The sequence below is a fragment of the Vulpes lagopus genome, chromosome 3 (genome assembly GCF_018345385.1).
Source record: "Vulpes lagopus strain Blue_001 chromosome 3, ASM1834538v1, whole genome shotgun sequence".
In the NCBI taxonomy this organism is placed as follows: Eukaryota; Metazoa; Chordata; class Mammalia; order Carnivora; family Canidae; genus Vulpes; species Vulpes lagopus.
The window spans coordinates 66,300,045-66,322,307 of NC_054826.1; the positions used below are offsets into that span (position 1 = coordinate 66,300,045).

At 55.0% G+C, this 22,263-nt stretch overlaps 1 protein-coding gene across 3 annotated transcripts in view; it reads right to left on the reverse strand.

Moving 5' to 3' along the window:
* Positions 1–13,095, reverse strand: part of SLC29A3 (solute carrier family 29 member 3) — a 40,837-nt gene extending 27,742 nt beyond the window's left edge. The window contains exons 1-3 of one of the 3 annotated variants that reach the window (XM_041750522.1): positions 12,996–13,036; positions 11,122–11,216; positions 9,512–9,813 (exon numbers count right to left, since the gene is read on the reverse strand). In XM_041750522.1, coding sequence (XP_041606456.1) covers positions 9,512–9,805 — 294 coding nt within the window. In that variant the 5' untranslated portion in view covers positions 9,806–9,813; positions 11,122–11,216; positions 12,996–13,036. Of the gene's footprint in view, positions 1–9,511; positions 9,814–11,121; positions 11,217–12,520; positions 12,592–12,995 lie in introns of those variants that run through there. The other 2 variants (XM_041750523.1, XM_041750524.1) reach the window with 2 other exon arrangements.
* Between the last annotated feature and the right edge of the window lie 9,168 nt (positions 13,096–22,263).

The following is a 22,263-nucleotide window of genomic DNA, read 5'->3' on the forward strand; positions in this document are numbered from 1 at the left end:
GTGCTAAAGCCCGTTCACTTAATAGCAACAGCTAAACACCTTACAAGTGCCAACATGTGCTAGAGGCTGGGACCCCTCGGGGCTCTAGTGAGGGAGGTAGGAAAAGGAGTAAACACAAGTGAAGAAAAAAAAGACTGCAAGTTACAGTAAATGCGATGAAAAGAAAAACCAAGTAAGGAGCTCTACAGAGCCTAGTGGGGGGCCTGATGTTGGTGAGGGTGGTAAGAGGCCACCTCTTTTTTTTTTTTTTTAAGAGGCCACCTCTTGAAGGAGCTGATGTTTAGACCTGAGGATAAGCTATGTGAGGGGTGAAGGGAAAAGCATTCTGGACAGAGGGAATAGCATATGGCTAGCCCCAAGGCAGGAGTGGGTGTGGTGTGTTTGAGCACCTGACAAAGCAGGCTGATCCTGGATTGAGGGAGTCAGGGAGAGAGTGGAGCGGCCAGGCTGGAGGCCAGGGGAGGCCAGGGCAGGCTGGGGCAAACAGGCTGGCGTGGGAGTTTGGATCTTATTCTAAATGCAATGGGGAGGCACTGCAGGATCCCTGGGCAGCTGAGAAACTTGGTCCAGGTGCACAGTCACTGAGCCCTCCCCGCGCTTTGCTGTTCTGAGTGCCTCTCATGTATTCGCCCCCTTGGTGCTTACAGCACCTCTGCCAGGGACGAGTCCTGTTACAAATAGGAAATGGCTCAGAGACATGAGGCACTTGTCCAGTCACACAGCTCCAGCTCTGTCTGCAGCACTTGTCCCTTTATCTGGTGCAGCAGATGGCCTCTCCACTTAATATATTAAAGAGACCACCTCTGTAGCCTGCATGGTGACTCTATTGGAGGGGACACCCTGGGGCCACAGAGAAGAGAACTGGAGGTGCTTGAGACATTTAGGGAGGTGGAATCAACAAAACCAGCTGACAGACTGAGCACGGGGTGGGAGGACAGAGCAAAACAAAGTGGTACCCCAAAGTTTCAGGCGTGACTGACTTGCTATAAGCAGGGTGTGCAGCTGACTGGGCGGTGGAGGGCGTCTGCTTCCGTGTAACCTGAATGTGCCAGTAAAACAACCTGACCAGGAAGGATCCCAAAGCCCTGAGTGTGGGGACCACGGTCCCAATCCTGGGAGGAGGATCCTCCTCCTGTTCCCTCTCCTCTCCAGGCCAGCACCAGACAGGGCTTCCACAAACACTTCTAGATTAATTCACCATTCTGCACATACTGATGGGGCTCAACAGATATTCTAGGCACATGGGATTCAGCCCAAGTTCCTGCTTTCACGGAACGGATGGTCTGGTCAGAGTGACGGTCGGCAAATGCACACACACACAAATAAATATAAATAAATAAATGATGTGCCAGGCGGCGATCAGTGTTCCAAACAGAAATCCTGCAGGGAAGGTACCCCTATACTAGATCTTGGAACACCCGTGGGGAAGACCTGTGAGGGAGCGTCTAGTCCAGGCAGGGGTCAGCAATCGACTGCCCACCTGAGTCCCTCACCCCCAGCTCGCCCAGGGCCAAATCTGCCTGCCTCCATTTTTATAAATACTAGAAACTGGTTGGGCCCATTTGCTTATGGATTATCTGTGGTGCAGAGCAGGGTCTCTGCAAAAAGGGATCACGTGGCCCACAAAGCCTCAACTACACACCATCTGGCCATTTGCAGAAAAAAGTGTGCCAACCTCCACCTAGTCTCTTACATAAGGAAAGAGAGCCGTAAGTCACTCAGCAAATTTGAAACATGGTAAGAAACAGAACCAGCTCTCCTGAACCTCGGGTCCTTCTACCACTGGAGGTGAGTGTGGGACATGGAAATGTCACTTCTGCCAGCCCTTCCGCCTCCTTTGTCCACCAAGCCTCCCCCAGGCTCCCCGACAAGACAAGCTGGCCTTTGATTTGCATCTTTTCTGCAGGCTTGAACCTCAGCAAGCAGGGCAATGGCTCAGTAGCAGTTAGAGGGAGGGTGTCAGAGGACCAGGGAGCCTGTCAGTCCACAGGATCATGGCCTCTGAGGGCAGACAGCTGACTCAGAGCTCTGTCACTGCTAGGCTCAGCCCAAACTATGTCCTTCCTCTTCTGTAGCCTGACCACATGGCCAGGGTGAGGAGGAGCAGGAGGCCTTCTGCACCTCCAGACTGCTCCAGAGCATCAGTTTCTCCATCAGGAAACTGGGGAGGATAGTACCGAACTCACCAGGTTACCCTGCAGATAAAGATGGTAGGTCCAAAGGTGGGTAGGCATGGACTTCATGGCAGGGATGTGAAGTCAGCGGGTCATTGCCAGTCTTCCAAGAAGACTCCCCATCTACCCACACACCCTTCGCTGGCAGGGGCGGCTTCTGCGGCCCCCAGAGGTCTGACATCTTCGGTGTCCCAGGGCTGAGAGCAGGGGACAGGGCCAAGGTGTGTGGCATGTGGGTAAAGAGGAGGTGGTCTAGTGACTCTCCAAAGAAGGAAACCCGGGAGGCCCGCCCGGAAGAGGGAGCAGAGGGACTCCTGAGGAGACCTAGCCAGCACTTCCTTACCCAACATGCCTGCAGGGAGGCCGAAGCCACAGGCTCACAGGGTTGCTACAGTCCTCGGGTGTGTGTGTGTGTACACACAGAGGACCCCTAAGAGGCCGGCTAGGAACCCCCCCCCACCACCACCACCACAGACCTTCCCAGATGATGATCCCTGTAACGAAGGCACCCGGCAAAGACCAGGATCTGGCTCTGCTCTCTGGATACACTTGATGATCAATCACGTTAAGGAGACATTTGAGCACTTAAGGCCCAGGCCATGTTCTAATTTGTCGAGGAAATCGCCTCTGGATTCCAAGGACGAGTGCGGGAGGAAATAAAATCGAAGGCAGAGGGGGTGGGGTGGGGAGCGATCGATAACCCAGGGGGGCCAGGGAGCAAGGCACGGGTAGGGAGCGGAGGCCGTGAGCACACACAGAGAAAATAAAAAGAGAATTTGAGAAGTCCAGGCCACCGAAGGCGTGACTGACAGTGTTTTAAGTCGGGCTTTTTCTCTCCCTCTGCAGGATGCAGCAAAAGCTAAAAACAGAAGAAAAAGCCATCACAGGTATATTTATTGGGAATAGCATACTGGCTGGGTCTGCAGTTAGAATCAGAGGGTGGACAAGGGAATAAAAAAAAAATGACTTACTTTTGGTTCTAATTTTTAAAAATGGTTTAGAGCAGCCATCCTGCTAGCCCAAGTCACTGGGCAGCTGCGGGGAGGGACCTGCCCTCTCTGCCCGGCGGCCGCTCACTCATGCCCTGTGCGCGAAGCCTGGGGCCCGTTCCCTCCTGCCTCACCCCCAGACTGTCTCGGCTGTCTCCCCTTCTGGGATGACAGGGCTCAGACCAAATCCTGCCTTGATAAACGTTTGTGGGGGCAGGGGGGGGAGTTTTAGCACCCTTCTTTGGAATTCTGCTCTTCAAGAGAAGATTGCCAAATGAAGTCCACAGAGCATTTCTTCCATTTGGAGGGATGAAGTTGCACTAGGACTGGCCTGCGGGAGCATCATGATCCACCTACACCCAGAATGGTGCAAGCTTCAGTGGCTTGCATGTGGCATGGAGAAGTGGTTCCCCAATACATCAGGAGCACCTAGTGATAGCAGCCCAGGCCCACCCCAGGGAGGAGGAGCCAGGGTGATGGGATATGGGAATCTGGGCATTTATTTGCCAAGTGTTCTGGGAAACACGATGCAGATTCCAATACCTCTGGGTCACAGCCCCACTCTCACCTTCCTAGCTCCGTGCCATTAGCAGGTTCCTTAGCGCTTCCACCTTTCCTCCCTGTCAAATGAGGCAAAAATGCATCCTCACGGCCGGCTGGCAGCAAATTGGTAGAACAGGGTCTTGTCTTTTCTTTTCTTTTTTCTTTCTTTCTTTCTTCTTTCTTTTCTTTCTTTTCTTTCTTTCTTTCTTTTTCTTTTTCCTTCTTTCCTTCCTTCCTGATTTGGTTTATTTACCCATGAGACACAGCGAGAAAGAGGCAGAGACATAGGCAGAGGGAGAAGCAGGCTCCTCATGGGGAGCCCGACGTGGGACTTGATCCTGAGATTCCAGGATCACGCCCTGGGCTGAAGGCAGATGCTCAACCGCTGAGCTACCCAGGTGTCCCAAGCAGAGTTTTTCGAATGACAGGTTGCCACCCACTAAGGAATATGAAATCCATCTAATGGGTCACAACTCTAGTTGTTTCCTTTTATCTTGGCTGCCTTCTCTCCTATAGGTAAGGATGACTCCTCTGCATTCTCTCCTGCCCTACCCCACCCCGTACCCGGCAGCCTCAGGGACCTCACTTGCCTTGCTTTCTTGTTTCTCACACCCCCTCTCTACTGAGACACCCGGATGAGCACACACACACTGGCTGCTATTTCTCCTGAATAACAACTAAAACCAAACCAGAAAATCTATACCCTTTCTGATCACCCTTCCCCGGAACTCCTGTCTGGCTCCTCTAGAGTAAGAGTTTGGAAGCTGCCTCAGTGTCCCTCTCCTATCCTCCAGCTAGGCTAGCAACCTCTGCACATGGTGAGGGCCTCCCGCCGCACCCAGTGACATCCCAAGCACTCTGCAGATGCTGCTGGGGTCCGGAGAGGAGCTCTGACAACTCGCCCTGGAGGAAGTTCTCCCAAAGAACTCTTGTCATGTAGCCTCAGTCTACAGGGCGAGTGCTCTGGTGGGGGGCAGAGAATAGCTCCTTATGACCCCTATGTGGTAACCTCTCCCCTGGATCATGTGGCTGCATGTTGGCCTCACCTGGAGAACTTACACATGCTTGTGCCCTTGCCCCTCCTTCAGTTGCACCAGAACTAGGTGGTTGGGGTAGGTGGGCTTTAAAAGCTCCCCAGGGGATTCTAGTCTATCCGACCAGGGTAGGTGGAGAGGCCGGAGGGCATGCTGGTCGGCAGAACAGGCTCTGCTCATCTCCAGACTGCTCCAGAGCCTCAGTTTCTCCATCAGGAAACTGGGGAGGACAGTACCGAACTCACCATGTTACCCTGCAGACAAAGATGGTAGGTCCAAAGGTAGGTAGGCATGGACTTATGGCAGGGACGTAAAGTCAGCGGGTCATTGCCAAGACCTCTGATAATCTGTCTTCCAGTTTCCTCTTCTTCAAACTAGGTCATCCTGGTTCCTTTTAACCCTACCTCTCTGAATTGGGGTGTCTGCCCTTGTTTGTAAGGATGGCTTCCAAGGCATGCCTCCTCCTTTTTTGGAGGGTACTGAGGGATTGGGCCGGGACTAGGTGTTATAATGAGGGGATGTCCTTGGACGCCCCTGTGAACCAGGCCAGCCCAGGTCCCTTGCCTACAGCAGAAATCTCACTTCATGTCTATGCTAACCCACATGAAAGAATTGCTTTGGTGGTGGCTACTATGACCCCCAGATCTTCTTCTGCACCTTTGCAGACCCATGCCCTCCCTATTTTGGACTGGGGTGATGGGGCTTTCTTCCCCAGCCATATAGTCACTAATGCAACAAATGTTTAGTGTTGCCATTATATGCTGGGCACTGTGCCAGCTGTGCTGAGGGCACAGGGATGTGTATGTAAGAGGGCTGCATGCCCTACCTCAGAGAGCTCAGAGTTTAGTGGTGGAGGCATGCCCGTCTGTGAACTGGGTACTCTCATCATGGATAATAACACTCCCACTTCATGGACCAATTTTGCAATCATCTGTCCATCTAAAGTCTCTGTGACATTCTCTACAGCCCTCGTTCACTATGTGACTTGAGGCAGCTTACTGAACCTCTCTGAGCCTGGCTTTTTGTCTAAGCCAACAGTTAAAGAGAGGCGAGTTTAACACCCCCGCCAGCACAGCAGGCCCAGAGTCGGGCTTGGAAGACGGAGGCCGCCACAGCACCCCATGGCCCCACCTTTTTAGAGCAATTCTTCCCTGCTCATGCTCTAGTTTTCTGGGCTCTGAGCCCTAAGGCCTGTGGTGGATTTATTCACTGTTCTTATTCCAGGGACTAGAGACAAGGGGGCAGGTGAGCACAGGACACCTTCTAAACCATCCCCAAAGCTGTCCTGGGTAGAAGGGAAGAAGCCTGGGATGGGAAGTGACCTTGAAAGTCACATCAACAGGAGGGGAGGGGGGGTCTGTACCAACATTTCCACTCAGCCCAACCCCCCAGCCAACAGTATCAGTCCCTGGGAAATAATAAAAGGAAAGTACAGGAAAAAACCAGCATCTAGACCCACAGCTAATTGAGTTGCAGGTGGTGGCTAGAGACAGACGCACTTGACTCCTCCCCCTCCTTTCCCCAAAGTGGCTCTTAGGGGACAAGAGCAGACCAGCCACCTCTTGCAGGGAAATCAAGAAGAGAGTGGGAAAGAACTGGGGAGGTGGGTGGCAGGCATGAGGAATTAGGCAAAGAAAAATGGCCTGCAAAATGCAGAAACACCTCAGCATGCTTGCTTCCCAGACCCGGCCCATGAATCGAGGGGTGACAGGTCTCTCATCTCTGATGCCAAGAGCCAGGAGCTCCGGGCAGCCGCAGGTACTACATCTGCACCTGCCAGCACTTGGAAAGAGGCAATAAAGCATCGTAGCAGGGCCTGGAATGCTAAGTGCCTGCAGCTGGGAAGGGGCCTGCCTTGCAGCGAGAGCAGTTCACTGCAGACGTCCGCCGTGCGAGGCCCCACTCCCGGGCACCCGCCGGGGCTTCCTCTCCTGGCCTGAGCAGCCTGCTCCCGGAGGCCGAGGAGATGGACAGAGGAGGGGACAGGCCAGATGCACACTCGGCCCAGCCCTGGGGGCTGCCCTGGCCGGGTGCTGGCCCAGCAGGGATCTTCTGGACGAAGCCCAAGCGGGCTGGGTAATTTACCGAGGCTGGCAGAAGCTGGGATGCTTGAGTCACTGGTATATAAAAGTGGATCATAAAGCACCCCAGCTAAGCCAGACGTCTGGAAATACACCAGGGCCACATGCAGCTTGGAAGTGTGGGCCCCATCCCCCAAGTGATAATAATGATAATAATGTTTGTACAGCACTTACAGTGGCAGTGCCAGAGCCTGTTCTCAGGGCTTTGTGTGCATATTAATTTACTTAATCCTCGAAGCAGCCCTAAGAAGCTGGTGGTAGTAGCATCCTTCTGTTCTATACCAGGAAAACAGGGCAGCACAGGCCGGAGAGCTAGGCACCAGCCAAAGCAGGATTTGAGCCCATGCGGTCTGCTTCCAGAAGCCATGTTCCAGCTCGTGTCTGTCCTACTCTGCTGGGCTCATCAGTCACCTTGAGGGGAGGGGGAGTAGTACGCGGTAGCCTGCAGCTCCTGACTCAGCTGGTCTGGGGTGGGGCCCGCATCATTAATAAGCTCCCAGGTGACACCGGGTCCAGGGACCGGACCTTGAATAGGAGGCTCCAAACTCCTAGACCACCCTCCTAAGTATGACACCTCTTGGCTGTGGAAATGGCTTTATGCCACAGTGCTCTGGCCCTGGGGGCATGTACGAATCCCCAACGCAAACAGGTCTTGGCAGGGCATCAGAATCAAGGGGCTGGGGCCAGGGGAGGGGGCGTGAGGTCCTAGAATACCCACATCCCCTCCTCACTTTAGCTTCATTCAATCAGAATCTCTGCAGTGGGGCTCAGATACAGATTAAAAACAAACAAACAAACAAACAAACAAACAAAAAAACACAACTCCCTGTGCGATTTCAGTGTGTAGCCGTCGTGTATAGTCCCTGAGACAGACAACAGGGCTGCTCCAGTCAGTGTGTCAGGTTTATCCCTACAAAACTGGGGAAGGGTCTTTGGGGTTAGGTCAGGGATTTCAGACAAGGGGTGGTAAGGCACTGCCTGGGCCAGTTGAGGGGTATGGCTTGGGTCTGCTAGGGTTCTGTCTTCTTGTCCCCTGGAGGGGAGGGGCATGCTTTCAGAGATGCCCACACTTTCCCCATCCATGAGCGGACACCAGCCTACTTCAGCTGTGGACACTGAGGGTCCTGATAAAGATCAACCAAACCCCTGAGCCCTCTTCTTCACCAGGCCCTGATCTTGGCCTCCATCCTGTCTTCCACCTGCCCAGCCCAGTCCTAGCAAGAATCCTGCTAAGTCAAGTTATCGAGAAGCCCTACCGCTACCCTCGTGATCTCCGACCACCCTCGCTCTCTGAGCAAGTTCCTCATCCCCCAGCCCCAGTGTGCGTGCCCTTGGCCTGCCTTCAGGCAAGAAACCCCCCTACCCTTGATGGTTTCTCTTTCTTCCATCCACTGAGCTCTCACCCTGCTCCGTGGCTATAAATCCCCATGTGTCCTTGAAGTATCTGGAATTGAGCCCCATCTTGCTTCCTTACTGCAACAGACTAAAGCCTGCCTTATGGTTTAACAAGTAGCAGAAGGATGTTCTTCCTTAAGGCTGCCCCCTTCCCCCCAGAAGGAAAAGTCATGCCCCGGAGTGAGCAGCCCCGGTGGCGGGAGGGGGCTTGGTGCCTTGGTGCCACGGCCGACCAAACACAATGCCACTCCTCAGGTTGGCATTTGAGGCCCGAGCAATGACTTCAGGGCCCAGGGAATGATCTCATGCCTTATTCCTCTCTTCCGTGTACCCCACATGCAGGAAAAACCCAGTGCTTCACTGCCCCGCACACCCCTGAATGTCCTGCCATCCTGCCTCTGCTCAGGCTTTTCCTCCCACCTGGAAGTTCCTCTCCCTATAGTCCACCTCTAGCCACCACCCCGGCCCCCAGTCTTCATTCCTCCCCCCTGCTGCCCCATCTTCCCCAACTGTACAACCTCCCATTTAGCTGTTCACGCAGTTCTCTGGGATCACGACCACATCTAAAGGCTACATTGTGCAGCCTCCTTTGCAGCTCCTGCGGTCACGTGACTGAGCTCTGCCCAATGCCTGGTAAGCAGACGTCATGTGTGTTACTTCTAGGAATGTTCTTATGCCTCTCCTTCTCCCCTTGCTGTGATGGTTGGAGCTCCAACAGCCATCTTGGACTGTGACGTGATCTTGAACATGGAAGCTACACATGGCGGAGCAACAAGGTTCCTGACCACATGGAACATTGTACCAGCATTAAGCTGGCTCCTCCAGACTTGAACATGAGAGAAAAATTAACTTCCATCTTGTTTTACCACTGGTTTTTGGAATTTTCTGTAACAGCTGAAGTTATTGCTATTAGAGCCACCTTTTCAAATCCCTGGAGTCATGAGCTCTGGATTTTCGGGTTCACCATATGACAGGGCCCAGAATCACCATTTGCATCTTCTGCCCAAGTTAATAGTAAGCACGCTGAAGGCTGCAATCCTGCTTTACCCACTTCCATCTTCCCCACCACATGAAGCATGAGGCTTCATCACACACCACACAAAGCACATCTCAGGACTGAGGTCTTTCTACTGTGCTCCAAGACAACACACTGATTTGCATCCATATTCTCAGCATGGTGCCTCCCGGAATGGTACACGCAAGTACAGTTGCCCTTCACCCTGTCTAGGCCGCTTGCTCCCACCACCCTCTCCCACTCCCGGGGTCCCCGGCTCCCAGGACGAACAGGCCCTTACCAGGATGTCTGAACTTGTGGGTTCCTCCCCTGCAGCTGGGTTGGAGCAGTTGCTGAATTTGAATACCCAGTACTCCTTGGCAGTGATAAAGAAGTTCCATGGCAGGAGGCTGCCAATGCCCAAGCTGAAGAAGATGATGTAGGCACCATTGAAGCGGTCCTTGGGTCTCTGCAGGCTAGGCGGTAGGCGGTCCAGCAGCTTCTCGAGCAGTGCTTCCTGGTCAGCTCGGAGAGAGCTGCTTGCAGGTCTGTAGGTGGAATTTGAACTGTGACGGTAGTCATCCTCTGAGGCCATGGCCACTCCTGCAGCAGAGAGGAACACAGGCAGGGCAGGTGGTCAGAAGCTTAGGCTGGGCACGGCTAGGGACTCACCCATCCTACAAAGCTGACTGTGCCCTCATCCTGGGTCATTAAAGCATGGTTAGAGAGCTTCAGGTTTAAGGATTAGGGAGAAAGACAAGATACCAACTGTAAGTGACCAAAGGATCACCCCTGTCCCTGTGGAGGGCAACACAGGTTGCAAACGAGTTGTGGGCTGGCCAGGTATAAGGCAATGTGGCACAGTGGGACCTACAGCAATGGATCCAAAAGGGTAAACCTGATCTCACGGCATTCAAATTTCTGTGTAGTCATAAAAAACGGAATTAGGATCCTTGATTGGCAAAGAATGTTCTCCAAACTCTTTTCAACTTTACATGAGAAAAAGTAAGAAGCAGGCAAGTGCGCAGAACATGTTACCATTTGCACAAAGAAGCAGGACAGGGCTGGGTTGGGTGGGGAAAATACCCTCTGAAAGGACACACAAGATATTTCAAAGAGTGGTTGCCCCTGGGGCAAGAGGCTGGGTTCCATGGGGAGGGAGGGGTCTTCACTGCCTACTCTTTGTGCCTTTTGAATTCTGAACTATGTGAAGGTATTATGTGTTCAGAAATAAAATCATAAATAAAAATAAAGGCATTCAAATTAAACAACAAAAACAACACCATGGTGTCTAGAGCCGCCTTCAGAAGCCAGTTTGAGAGATCTAATAGTCCACTCCCTCATTTAATTTCTGGGAAACAAAGGTCCAAAGAGCAGAAGGCCGCAAGCCTGGGTCTGCAGCTCCTGTCGGGGTCCCCACCTCAGTCCCTCACATCCCACCAGGAGACAGCCACTCCCAATCTATGACAGCACCTAAAACTATCTGAAATTTCTGGGTTGCTAGGAACTACTGCCTACATGACCTTGGGCAAGTCACCATGCTCCTGAGCCTTGATTTCCCCATCTGTAAACCTAGGGAAGCCTTTTTACAATGATGATGTAACTGCAACTGGCTGGCAGTGCCTGGCCCGTGGTAGCAGCGGCTGCACGAACGTCAGCATCTTCCCCGCCATCCTGGGCTTGTCACCTGGCTGGCTGGCTGCTGAATTTGGCTGCAAAGTAGCATGCCTGCTTCCATGCTCTATACATCACCTAGGACATGGCAGCGGCTTGATAAATGGGCAGGACTTCCGCAGAGCTGAGGATGGGACACTGGAGTCTCTCCTGCTCCCCCCCCCCCCGCCCCCCTCCCCCAATACATCAAGAAATCAATGTGGCTCAGCTCCCATGGGAGGCTGAGCCTTAACTCACAGCATCAAGCCAGGCAGAGCCGGACTCCTTTTCCCTGGGGAGATGGGAACACCCTGTCACACAGGCACAGAGCCCTGGAGAGCCTGGCGACATTCCTTGGAATTAAGCAGGACAAGAATTAGTGCCTCCTTTTCTTCAGAGGCAAAGAATGAAGCCTTGAAGGCACCTGATTTGCCCCACATTCAAACAGTAAGAATTCCCAATAGCTAAAATGAAACCCAGTGCTCACGCAACGCCAAGGTCTGCGCCTCACACTTGAGCCTGACAACCACATCACATGATAGGGAGTACTCTAAGACTCATTTCACAGGTGAAGAGTGAGGCTCAGAAAGGTTCAGTCATTTGACCAAGGTCACACAGCTACCGAATGGTAAGGACGAGGTGACACAGCCAAGCAGTCTGAGGCCCACGCAGGAGAGGAGGCTGGCTGGCAATGTGAACCCATGTCCACTGGCTCCAAGTACAGACCTCCTTCTAGAAGGCATCACAGACAATGAGCTATGAGCACAGGGGAAGAGGATGCAGAGCAACCCTCACCAACGTTTGCTGAATGAACGGACTCTGTCTGGGTGGTCAGGATAGTCTCTCCTATGGGGGCAGCATGTACCCTGGAGTGGGCAGGCAAGAAGCTGCCAGACGCCCAAGCATCCAAGCCGGATGCACCTTCCCTGGCTGAGCAAGAGCCCTTTCCTAGCCCTGTTCCAGGGGAAGCCCAGCACTAACAAACTAACCAGTGTGGGCATACAGGCAACATGCCTGTGCAGGTGCGCGTGTGCACACAGACACACACACAATTTCTCAATTAGTGTTTAAAAATGTAAAAATTATGATCCATGTAGGACAAGAGACAAAGGACCAGTGGTTCTTTCCAGACGCTCCAGCTACTGGGGTGGGTGCAGGGGCCCGCGGCGCGGTCACTCTGGCCCACTCTCATCTCCAAGTATCTATTTGTCCAGGACCATTCAGCCTTGACTGAGCTTCTGAAGAAGGAGCCAGAAATTTTCTCTGACCTGGGTCACAGGCCAGGGCACTGGAGTGAGCAAAGTCTTATTACTCTTTATAAAAGCTGGCTGCTGGCTTTTGGATTAAAAAGAAAGAAAGCAAGCAAGCTAAGGAAGAGGCCTGGTGTCGGCACCGGCTGGCTGTGGCCCACTGTATACTCCTCTGTCACCTGCAGGACTTGGCCAGGCTGGGCTCTGCTCCCTTCCTGGGTGACTGGGGGGAAGGGGCAGCGCCTGCGGAAAGAAGCAGAAATGTGGGGTACCAGGGCTGCTGCAGACCCCCATCTGGAGCTGGGGGCTGGTTCCAGGAGGTTTCTGACTCTGGCTAAGTCCATCTCCGCACTGTGCCTCCATTTCCTCATCTGTGAAATGGGGGTAGGGGAGCTGGTGATGCTAACCTGTGGGAAAGCGCTGCTGGGGACACAGGGTACCACCCAGACAGAACGGGCTCTGGGGTTGTGGGCACCCCCAGCCTCAGACTGCCGCAGTCCGAACTAAGAGTCACCAGCTTCTGGGTACTTTGGGCTGACTCCCGGTACCCAGGCCCCCCACGACCCCGCGGTCAGGTCCCGCGCCAGGAAATCCATGAGGAGGGGCAGGAGGAGGGGAGAGAATCAGGGGCAGAAAGTGCAGAGCGACCCAGAAGGGGGAAGACTGGGGGGGGGCGGGAGGAAGAGGGGGGGCGACGGGGAGGGACTGCGCCAGAGGCTCCGCCGTCCAGGGAATGGGATGCCCGGGGAGGGCGCCCGGGTGTGGGGGCGCGCCCCGGGGGCGAGGGGGGGAGGGCGCCCCGGGGGCGGGGGGGACGCCGAGGCGCGCGAGCCCGGGGCGCGGCCGGGGCCTGAAGAGCGGCCGGGTCATGCCCGCACTTACTGTAGCCGCCGCCGCCGCCGCCGCCGCCCCGGCCGACCGGCCACCGCGAGTTGGGGCTCCGAGGGGCAGCAGGCCGAGCTCCGCCTCCCGGCCCCGCCCCGACCGCCGGTCGCCGCCCCCCCCGCCGCCCGGCACGCGCCCCCGCCCTCGGCCCCGCCCCCGCCCCCCCGCGCACGCGCCCCCGCCCTCGGCCCCGCCCCCGCGCCCCGCCCTCGGCCGCGCCCCGCCCTCGGCCCCGCCCCGGCCCCCCGCCCCCGCACGCACGCGCCCCGCCCCGGCCCCCCCGCCCCCACGCGCACGCGCCCCGCCCTCGGCCCCGCCCCTGCCTCGGCCCCGCCCTCAGCCCCTCCCCCGGCCCCCGCCCCCAGCCCGGCCAGGCGCCTCCGGCCCCGCGTGCACGCGCCCCGCCCCCGGGCCCGCCCCGCCCCGCCCTCGGCCCCGCCCCCGGCCCCGCCCTCAGCCCGGCCAGGCACCTCCCGCCCCGCGTGCACGCGCCCCGCCCCTGGGCCCGCCCCGCCCCGCCCTCGGCCCCGCCCCCGGCCCCGCCCTCAGCCACCCAGCCCTGCGCGCAGTTTCGGGGCTCCCCTGGGCGGGGCCAGCGTCGGGAGGCCTTTTCTTGTTTCCTTCCGGAGGCTCACTGGCTGGGGCAGAGGGGGCGCTGGGCCCGGGGCGCCCCGGGTCCTCAGGACCATCCCGCCAGGCCCCCCACCCGCCCCCAGACAGTCCTCTGAATGGCAGGCCAAGGGGCCACCTTTATCCGACCCTCTGGCTCCCTCTACCCCTCCCCGCCTGAGGGGCAGGGGTGCAGCATGCCCCTTTCTTTCTTTTCTTCTTCTTCTTTTCTTTCTTTTTTTTTTTTTGGTATTTTTTTTATTGGAGTTTGATTTGCCAACATACAGCATAACACCCAGTGCAGCATGCCCCTTTCACAGGGAGGCGCTGGGCTTAGGGAACCGGGGGAGCTGGGGTGCCCAGCCGGCCTGCGCAGCCCTCACCGTGGTGCTCTTGGGGCAGGGGCTTCCTTCCTTGGACAGACCTACCGTGTGCCCGGCCCTGCAGTGAGGACCTGTGATGTCCTGCTATGAGAAATACATATGTGGGAAGCACCTGGCTGGCTCAGATGGTGAAGGGTGGGACTCGGGTTAGAGTCAGGTGTGACCTCAGGGTCCTGGGTCCCAACCGGGCACCAGCCTCTGCACTCAGCGGAGAGTCTACTTGAGATTCTTGACCCCTCCTCTCCCTCTGCTTCCCGCCCCCACTTCCCACACTCTCTCTCTCCAAAATAATTGAAAAATCTCTATGTAAATGTTAAAGAAAGAAAAGCACAGGCCCCAAATAGTCATTCAGACTGAATTCCCAAACCCCAGCGTGCTACCCACACTAAATGCAGTTTCAACTTCCCCCAGAAATGTGGCCTTACCTGGTCAGTCAGGAAATAATTCTTTCCAGCAGCACCAACGAATTTGTCACCTGGGGTCCTCTCCATCCCATCCCACCCCTGATAAAAGATAAGACAATCTATATGATAAGATATCTTGCTTTTCCCCTAACAAACAACCTCCTCTGAACAATCCTCTCCCCCTCCTTTTTTTTTTTTTTTGCTAAAAACTTTCTTGCCTCCATCCTCCATCTACAACTTTCCATTTTGTACAGTGCCTTGGAGTGTGCCTCTCTAATGGCTAGATGGGGTGCTGTCTGGTCCGTGAATCATTTAATAAAGTCAATTAGATCCTCAAATTCACTTGGTTGAATTTTGTTATTTAATACTGCTCTGTGTCCAATTCCTGACATGAGAGCTTTTAAAACTCTTGGGATTTTCTGGGTAGTAGGGGTGATAAAACAAGCCCCTCTCCACCACTCCAGGGTTTCTATAATTCAGGAGACTCTTGCTAGGCCCCTGCGTAGCTTCTGGATGGGGGCGGATTGTGCCAGAGGAAGCAGCCACAGGATTACAGGTTGGGAGATTCAGCACCACACCACCCCGCTGGGGACAAGAGGGCCTGGAGACTGACTTAATCACAACGACCACCGAGTTAATTAATCATGCCTATGTGCCTCTGTAGAAACCCGTAAATGATAGGGTTCAGAGAGCTTCGGAGTTGTTGAACACATCCACTTGCTGTGAGGGTGGTGCACCTCAACTCCACGAGGAATGAAGCCCCTTTGCTTGGGACCTTGGACCCTGTTCATCTGTATCCTTTATAATAAACTGATACCAAGTTAAGTGTTTCCCTGAGTTCTGTAAGCCATTCTAGCAAATTATTAAAACTGGAGATGTGTATTGTTCCTACAGGTTCCTACAACCCCCCACCTCATAGTCAAGTTGGACAAATGGGATACCCTAGACACCCCATACTTGTGACTGGTGTCTGAAGTGGGGACAATCTTTTTTTTTTTTTTTTTTAAGATTTTATTTATTTCTTCATGAGAGACACAGAGAGAGGCAGAGACACAGGCAGAGGGTGAAGCAAGCTCCCTCCGGGGAGCCCGATGCAGGACTAGATCCCAGGACCCCGGGATCATGCCCTGAGCCAAAGGCAGATGCTCAACCACTGAGCCACCTAGGTGCCCCTGAGTGGGGACAGTCTTCTGGGATGCCAGCTGCAGGTAGTGAGTGTCAGAAGTGACCTGACCTGTAGGAGCCTGGAAGAACTGGTTGTTGTTGGAGGTGGGGGAGGGGGGGGTGCGGCAGTGGGAAGCTCATACATTTGGTGTCAGAAACGTTGAGAGTGAAAATTGTGCAGAGGCCCAAAGGCAGGAAGGGCTGGGGTCTTGTTTTGGAGGAGATTATACCCTCCTGGGGGAGGCAGAAAATACGGAGGACATTGGAAACTCTTGCAGGGGTGTGCACAGTGTGGTGGGGGCATTGGTGGGCAGGTGATGGAGGTCAGCAAACTGGGCACCTGGCCACCCTCACTGTGGCCTCCCATCCTTGTTAGCCCTATTCACAGGGCGCAAGTCCAAGGCTGGTAAAAGTAAGTAGCTGGCCCAAGGTCACAGGATGGTGGAGCCTGTATCTGCCCCCCGACGTCTGACTCGAAAGGTGGCACCTGCTTTCTGCTCCACCACGTGCCCCTCCTAAGGGCCTGGAGGTGGGCCTGGAACTGGGCTGGAGGGGAAAAGGTGGGGGGTGTCCCGATCTGGTGGAGGCCGGGTGGTAAAAGAACTCATCTGAGGCAGAACAAAGGAGATAGAAGTTTATTGACTATACTGCAAGGGAGCAGTGGGCAGGAGAGCTAAGGAGAGACTGTCTGCTAGAACGCGGGAAGCTGGGGGGCTGCATAAGGGGGACAGTGAGGAGGTTTGGCAAACGCATGGAATTTTGCTTTTTTTTGGTAACTGTGCCCTGTTTTAAGCAGCCCATTGGTCAACTAGGGCCTGTGGCTATTTCCAGGTGGGTCACCTGTTTGCAGGGATCACTGGGGGCCCTTCTACCCCACGCATGTTACCATTGCTCAAGCCTGTGATGGCCTCTACAAAGGGTTTCTCAGGAGAGGTGACGTTGGAGCAGAATCTTCGGTATGCTTGTGACTCGTGGAGGACAGCAGAGAGGACCTTCCAGAAGGAGCAGAAGGCTAAAGCAAAGGCAGAGGGAAGAGTGCTGACCTGTCGGTGGAGGGAGGGATGCAAGGCTCTGAGAAAGGGCAGGGACAGGAGTGACCCTGAGACCTGGACCGGGAGTGTGGACATCACCCTGCAGGCAACAGCATTCCATTCCATGGAACAGCATTCCTTAAGGGTTTGCAGGAGAGGGGAACAGGGCCCACCGGGGTAGAGGGGTGACTGTGAGGATCGCTGATCGTGGGCAGAGCAATGGATGGGGCCCCTTGACTTCAATATTTGATTTATTCGTCCAGCCTAAGAAAACAGGTCCACCTTTTTTTTTTTTTTTTAGATTTTTATTTATTTATTCATGAGAGACACAGAGAGAGAGGCAGAGACACAGGCAGAGGGAGAAGCAGGCTCCCCATAGGGAGCCCGATGCAGGACTCGATCCCAGGACCCCAGGATCATGCCACTGAGCCACCCAGGCGTCCCAACAGATCCACCTTTGCAAGGTTTTAATTTGGTATCTTCCCCCTTTTGGGCCTTGAAGCATCCTGGCTCCAGCCCTGCCTCCCTAAGCCAACCGAGTCCGCGCACGTTGTAGCACCCAGCCCAGGACACGTGGGCCTTACCTGAAAGGAGGGGAAGGCGTAGGCAGGAGGGAGCTGTGGGGGGCTTTGGGACACTGTCTTGGAGGATTTGGAGGGCCTGTGTGGTTGTTGGGGGGAAGGGAGACTTGCCTTGAATCTGCACTTGCTCAGCAGGCTGGATGTTCCATGTACAGATCGGGACAAACAGCCAGATTCCCCCGAGATGCTCCTATCCTACACACTAAGTACAGCTGACAAAACAGCCACTGTCCACAGTGAAATCACAAAAAACCCCAAAGGGCTGAAGACTTCCCCAGATGCTGTCCCTGATGGGGGTGGGGGGACGGTGGGAGTCCCTCAGGCTGTGCTTGGCCTCCCAGGGCTGGGTGGATGTTTTTAGGAAATCCAGAACTTAACTTGGAGCAATTCTAGCACAGAGTAGGTGGCCAGTGAGCTGTCCTGATGCCTGGCAAAGAAGGGGGGTCTTCACAGAGCTCTGCTCTGGCTGCCCCCCACCTCTCTCCTGCAGAGACCCCCTACTGGAGTCCCATGTACAACACCATGAGATAGGGACACTAGTTGGCCTCATTTGGCATCTGAGGACCCAGGGATACAGAGAGTGTCTTGTTCAGAGTCACACAGCTGCTAAGTGGCAGAGCCAAGACTCAACTCGACACCTCACTGCCTCCAGAGCCCGGTCAGGGACATCATCAGAGGGGGTGGTCACACCAGCTCCCGGTCTTATGCTAAAGTCTGCTGACCTGTAGGCGGATTAGCAACGGGAAGAACCTGCATATTCACACAGCGGGGTGGGTGCTGAGGCCTCCAGGCATGGGGTTGGCAGGCCATCTTGCGACCATGCCCTGCCACTGCAGTGCGTGCAGGAGGCCGTGCTTCCTGCCCCCTGGGCCTTACTGGGCCCCCAAGCAGGGCGCATGGATCCTGGGCGACAGGGGCTCAACCATAACTGCCGAGCTTAATTCTCTGCTCTCATATCACCAGTTCAAACCTGCCCTCTGACTCTAACTACCTCTCCTCTGTGTCCCAAGGCTCCCTCAACCCTAACCCCCTTTTTAAGGATCTTATTTATTTATTCATTCATGAGAGACAGGTAGAGGGAGAAGCAGGCTCCCTGCAGGGAACCTGATGTGGGACTTGATCCCAGGACCTCGGGATCATGACCTGAGCCCAAGGGAGACGCTCAACCACTGAGCCACCCACGTGTCCCCCACGGCTCCCTTTGGGAGAGTTCAGGGCCTCCTGGAGATTCTAGCCCTTGGCCCTCGGTCTCCCCTCCATGCATGGAGCATCTTTCCCTCCACCCTGAGTCAGCTTAGATCCCATGGCCCATGGCTGCAGGAGCATCTTGGCAATGCCCCGAGCTCCCATGTCGCTTGTCTCCTAGTAGCACCACTGGCCAACCCTGGATGTGTCCACCTACATCTGAGTAGACTGAGCCTTGATGGAGAAAGTCCCCAGTCCCCAGCTGGCAAGCGGCTCCACTCGGAATTCATGGTTACCAACCTGAGATGGACTGCAGCAGTTCCGCGACATGTCTTAGCTCCTGCTTCCTCCTCCAGTCACCTCACACCCCTAAACACACCCCCTACTGAGATGGTCTTGCCTCCTGCCTCCTGCTTGATGAAGACAGCAGAAGCCACTAGGGAGGAAGGTCTTCACTTCTCAACGCGAAATCCGCCCCATCAGTTTGGGTCCTCTCTCTCCGGTTACAACAGGGCAGCTGTCCCCCTCCATGGGAAGGGGACGGGGTGGGATCTGGAGCCAGAAGGGGGTCAGACCCAGCCCCCGTGCTCAGCACCTCCCGGTTGTTGGGGGCTCTCTGCCTTGCCCATCCTGTGAGCTCGACCCACTGTAGCTACCCTGTGGGAGTCGAAGGGACAGAGGCAGGCCGCCTGGAGGCAGAGGGAGCACAAAAGGGCAGGTGGGTGCTGAGCCGGGCCACAGGAGGACCTGGAAGCCTCAGGACGGAGGAGGAGTGGCTCCAGGCTGGAGCATGAGAGCTGTTCCCAAATCTTTGAAAAGCTGTCAGGGAGTATAAGACTTAGACATACTCCTATGGATTGCTGAGGGTAAAATTAGCCCCTACAGTGAAAATAAGTAAGCATCCAATAAATGCCATTTATTATTATTCTTTTAGTAAGTAGTGTGTTCACCATCTCTGAAGGTAGTCAAGTGGAGTGTGGACAAGCCCCCGTCTGGGCTATGGTGGAGGGAATTCTGGTCTCAGGTGAAACGGAGGAGATGATGGCCAGGGACCCCCACCTCTGCTATCTTAAAGGTCAGTGAAATGGATCCTGGTGAAGCCCTGCAGTTCTCAGGGACAGCCTCTGCCCACTGTAACCCCCGTGGGTAATCATGATATTTACTGGTCTGAACACCAGGCATCTGTCCCTGGGGACCTGGTGGTAGGGGAATTGCAGGCACCCCAGGGCCTGGCAGCTAAGCCCTGCCCTGGGGTTCGTCGGGCAGTGTGGAAGCTCCTGGGAAGAGGGCCAGCTGAGGCCACCATCCCACAGAGGGATGCAGGAGGGGTGCCGAGGCAGGGGGCCTCTGGGCAGTCTGTAGCGAGGGCCAGGGGCTCAGGACTGTCTCAGCCAGCACACCCCTGAACTGAAGCAGCTCTGAGCCTGACCCTCCCCTTCTTCAACGCCTTTCTAAAGCCCACCACTGCCCAGCAGATCCTGAACTGGGTGGGTCTCGTTTGACCTACATGGTGTTTGAAAACATAGGGCCAACAATTAGCCAAATGGAACAATCTCACATACTAATCCTAATCCTGTTTTCTGTTTTCTAAAAGCAGAAGGGTAGAGCAGTCCTGGGCACTCACTCCTGCCCGGCAACCATGAATCTGAGCCAGGAGAAGGCGAGGGCCTTCCCCTCCAGGGGGCTGTGTGGCCTCCAGTGAGCTACAGTCTCCACCAGTCCCTATTGCTCCCTAGCGTGCTGAGGCCAAGTGTGAGAGGCCATTTATCCTCCTGTTTCACTCAAGTAGAGATCCACGCTGCTAACGAAAGTGGGAAGCAGGCAATATGCTAAGAAGGTCTTATGTTTCAAGAACCCGCCAAGAGGACACGTTTCTCTGTGAAGTGCTGATACGGCTGCTTCTCTTATTCATATAAGGAGCAGCCTGGATCCTGGAGATATTTGCTTTTGACCCAGGCCTACCGATAAAGCCCTGAGGCTGACTCCAATGTCGAGGAACAGATCTGCGTGAGCCAGGAGTGGGTGGCTTATGGCAGTTGGGTTAGCATGGCCCCTCTCTCCCTCCCACACTCCCAACCCGATCCTTCAATCCCTCTGCAATGAGCTTTCTCAGCGCCATACCTATGGCCATGCAGTTCCTGCTACCTGGTGGTTCCGTAGACCCCACCCTCTACCTTGATCCCCACCTGTCTAGACACCACTAGCTTCCAAGGTAAGACCCAAGGCGGGCCAGCCGGAATGACCCCCACCCCATCTCCTTGCTTGTACCCTGTGGGTACCCATCCCAGGCTGGCTGCTTCTCAGTCCCTGTGTACTATGGGAACTCACTTTTTGCTCTGCAGGGAGCTGCTAGAGGGCTGTGTCCAGGTGTGATTTATCGCCCAGCACCCCTTGTGCTGTGCCCATCTGTGGATTAGATCAATAAATGTTGGTTGAATGTCCAGGTATCCCAGGCCCTCTCCCTGGGGAAGCTTTTCTAGGCCGAGGAGCTGGGATGGATAGATTCAAGCTACTTGCAGTGAGGCCTGGGCTGGGTCAGGCCCTCACGGCTGCTGGAACAGCACAGACTCACGGGTGCCCCCTCCCCGGGATTACCCCCATCTCCTGCATCACGGTCACTGAGAGGTTGCCAGCCCCCACTCCCAGAAACAGACACACCCAGAGAGAGGGCCCCGAGGCCATTTCAGCACCTGCGGCAGGAGCAGCCTTGACATCTGGCCTATTACCTGCTAAGGGGTGTCAATCAGTGTGTTCTCTTAGCAAGAAGTTTCAGAAAAGAAATTGCTGCAAACTTTCGCCTAAAAGCATCTTCCCCAAAATGCATACTTGAGAAGCTCTGGCTCAGGGAAAGTAACCACAGTGTTCTAAAATATCACTGTCCCAGGGGCGCCTGGGTGGCTCAGTCAGTCGGGCATCTGCCTTTGGCTCAGATCGTGATCCTGGGCTCCCTGCTCAGCGGAGAGTCTGCTTCTCCCTCTCTCTCTCTCCCTCTTCCTGCTCATGCTCTGTCATAAATAAATAAATAAATAAATAAATAAATAAATAAATAAATAAATAAAATCTTTAAACTATTACTGTTCCAGAAAGCCCTTCTCCACCCCCAGCTTGGTCAGCGGCCTCTCTGAGCTCCCATGGCCCCCTTGTCCCCTGGCTTCTGTCTCTGGGTTAGGCCACGGGCTCGGAGGGCAGCATGTGCCACCCCTCCCCTGTGCCCCAGAGTGATCGACAGACACAGTGTGCTGGGTGAGCCATAGAGCCATACTCTGTGCCCCGCCAGCTTGTGTTTGGAAAAGTCAGGACTGGGGGGCTCCAAATCTTGAGCTCCTCCTGTCCCTGGAGTGTTGAAGGCAGGGCAGGGATTGTGGTTGAGGACAGCCACCCAATTCTCCAGGACCCAGTGCTAAGAAGGCTGGGCTCCCGGTGTGGGATGCCTGTGCCCAATGCAGAGTGATGGGTTGGCTGGCAGCCCTTGCCCGGTGGTGCTGAGGGAGGAGGCCGGGAGGGAGGAAGGAGCTGAGAGAGGTTGGTGGAGGCTGTGAAGGGAAGGGGTGTGGAGGGCAGGCAGCCGCAGCCCCCAGCGGCCTATGCCAGGCACTCCATGGGCTTTAGTTAAACAGGAGGCTGGAGTTCCGAGAGATGAATGGGTTGAGCCTTAGCAACCCAAATGAGATAGAGACCGTCTTAATGACAGCAGTGGTGGTGGGGGGAGTTAGGGACTTCCATGGGGACATCATTAAGGGAGCCTGTTATCCTGTGGGAAACACAATGTCGGCAAAATGAATTTCCGAGCAGTTATTGGAAAAATAAAACTATTTCATGTTTGTACCTCAAGGGGTTGAGACTCTTGGATCAGATCCATTATATTTAAATATTTACATGTACAAATATATGTTTGTATTTGCATAGAT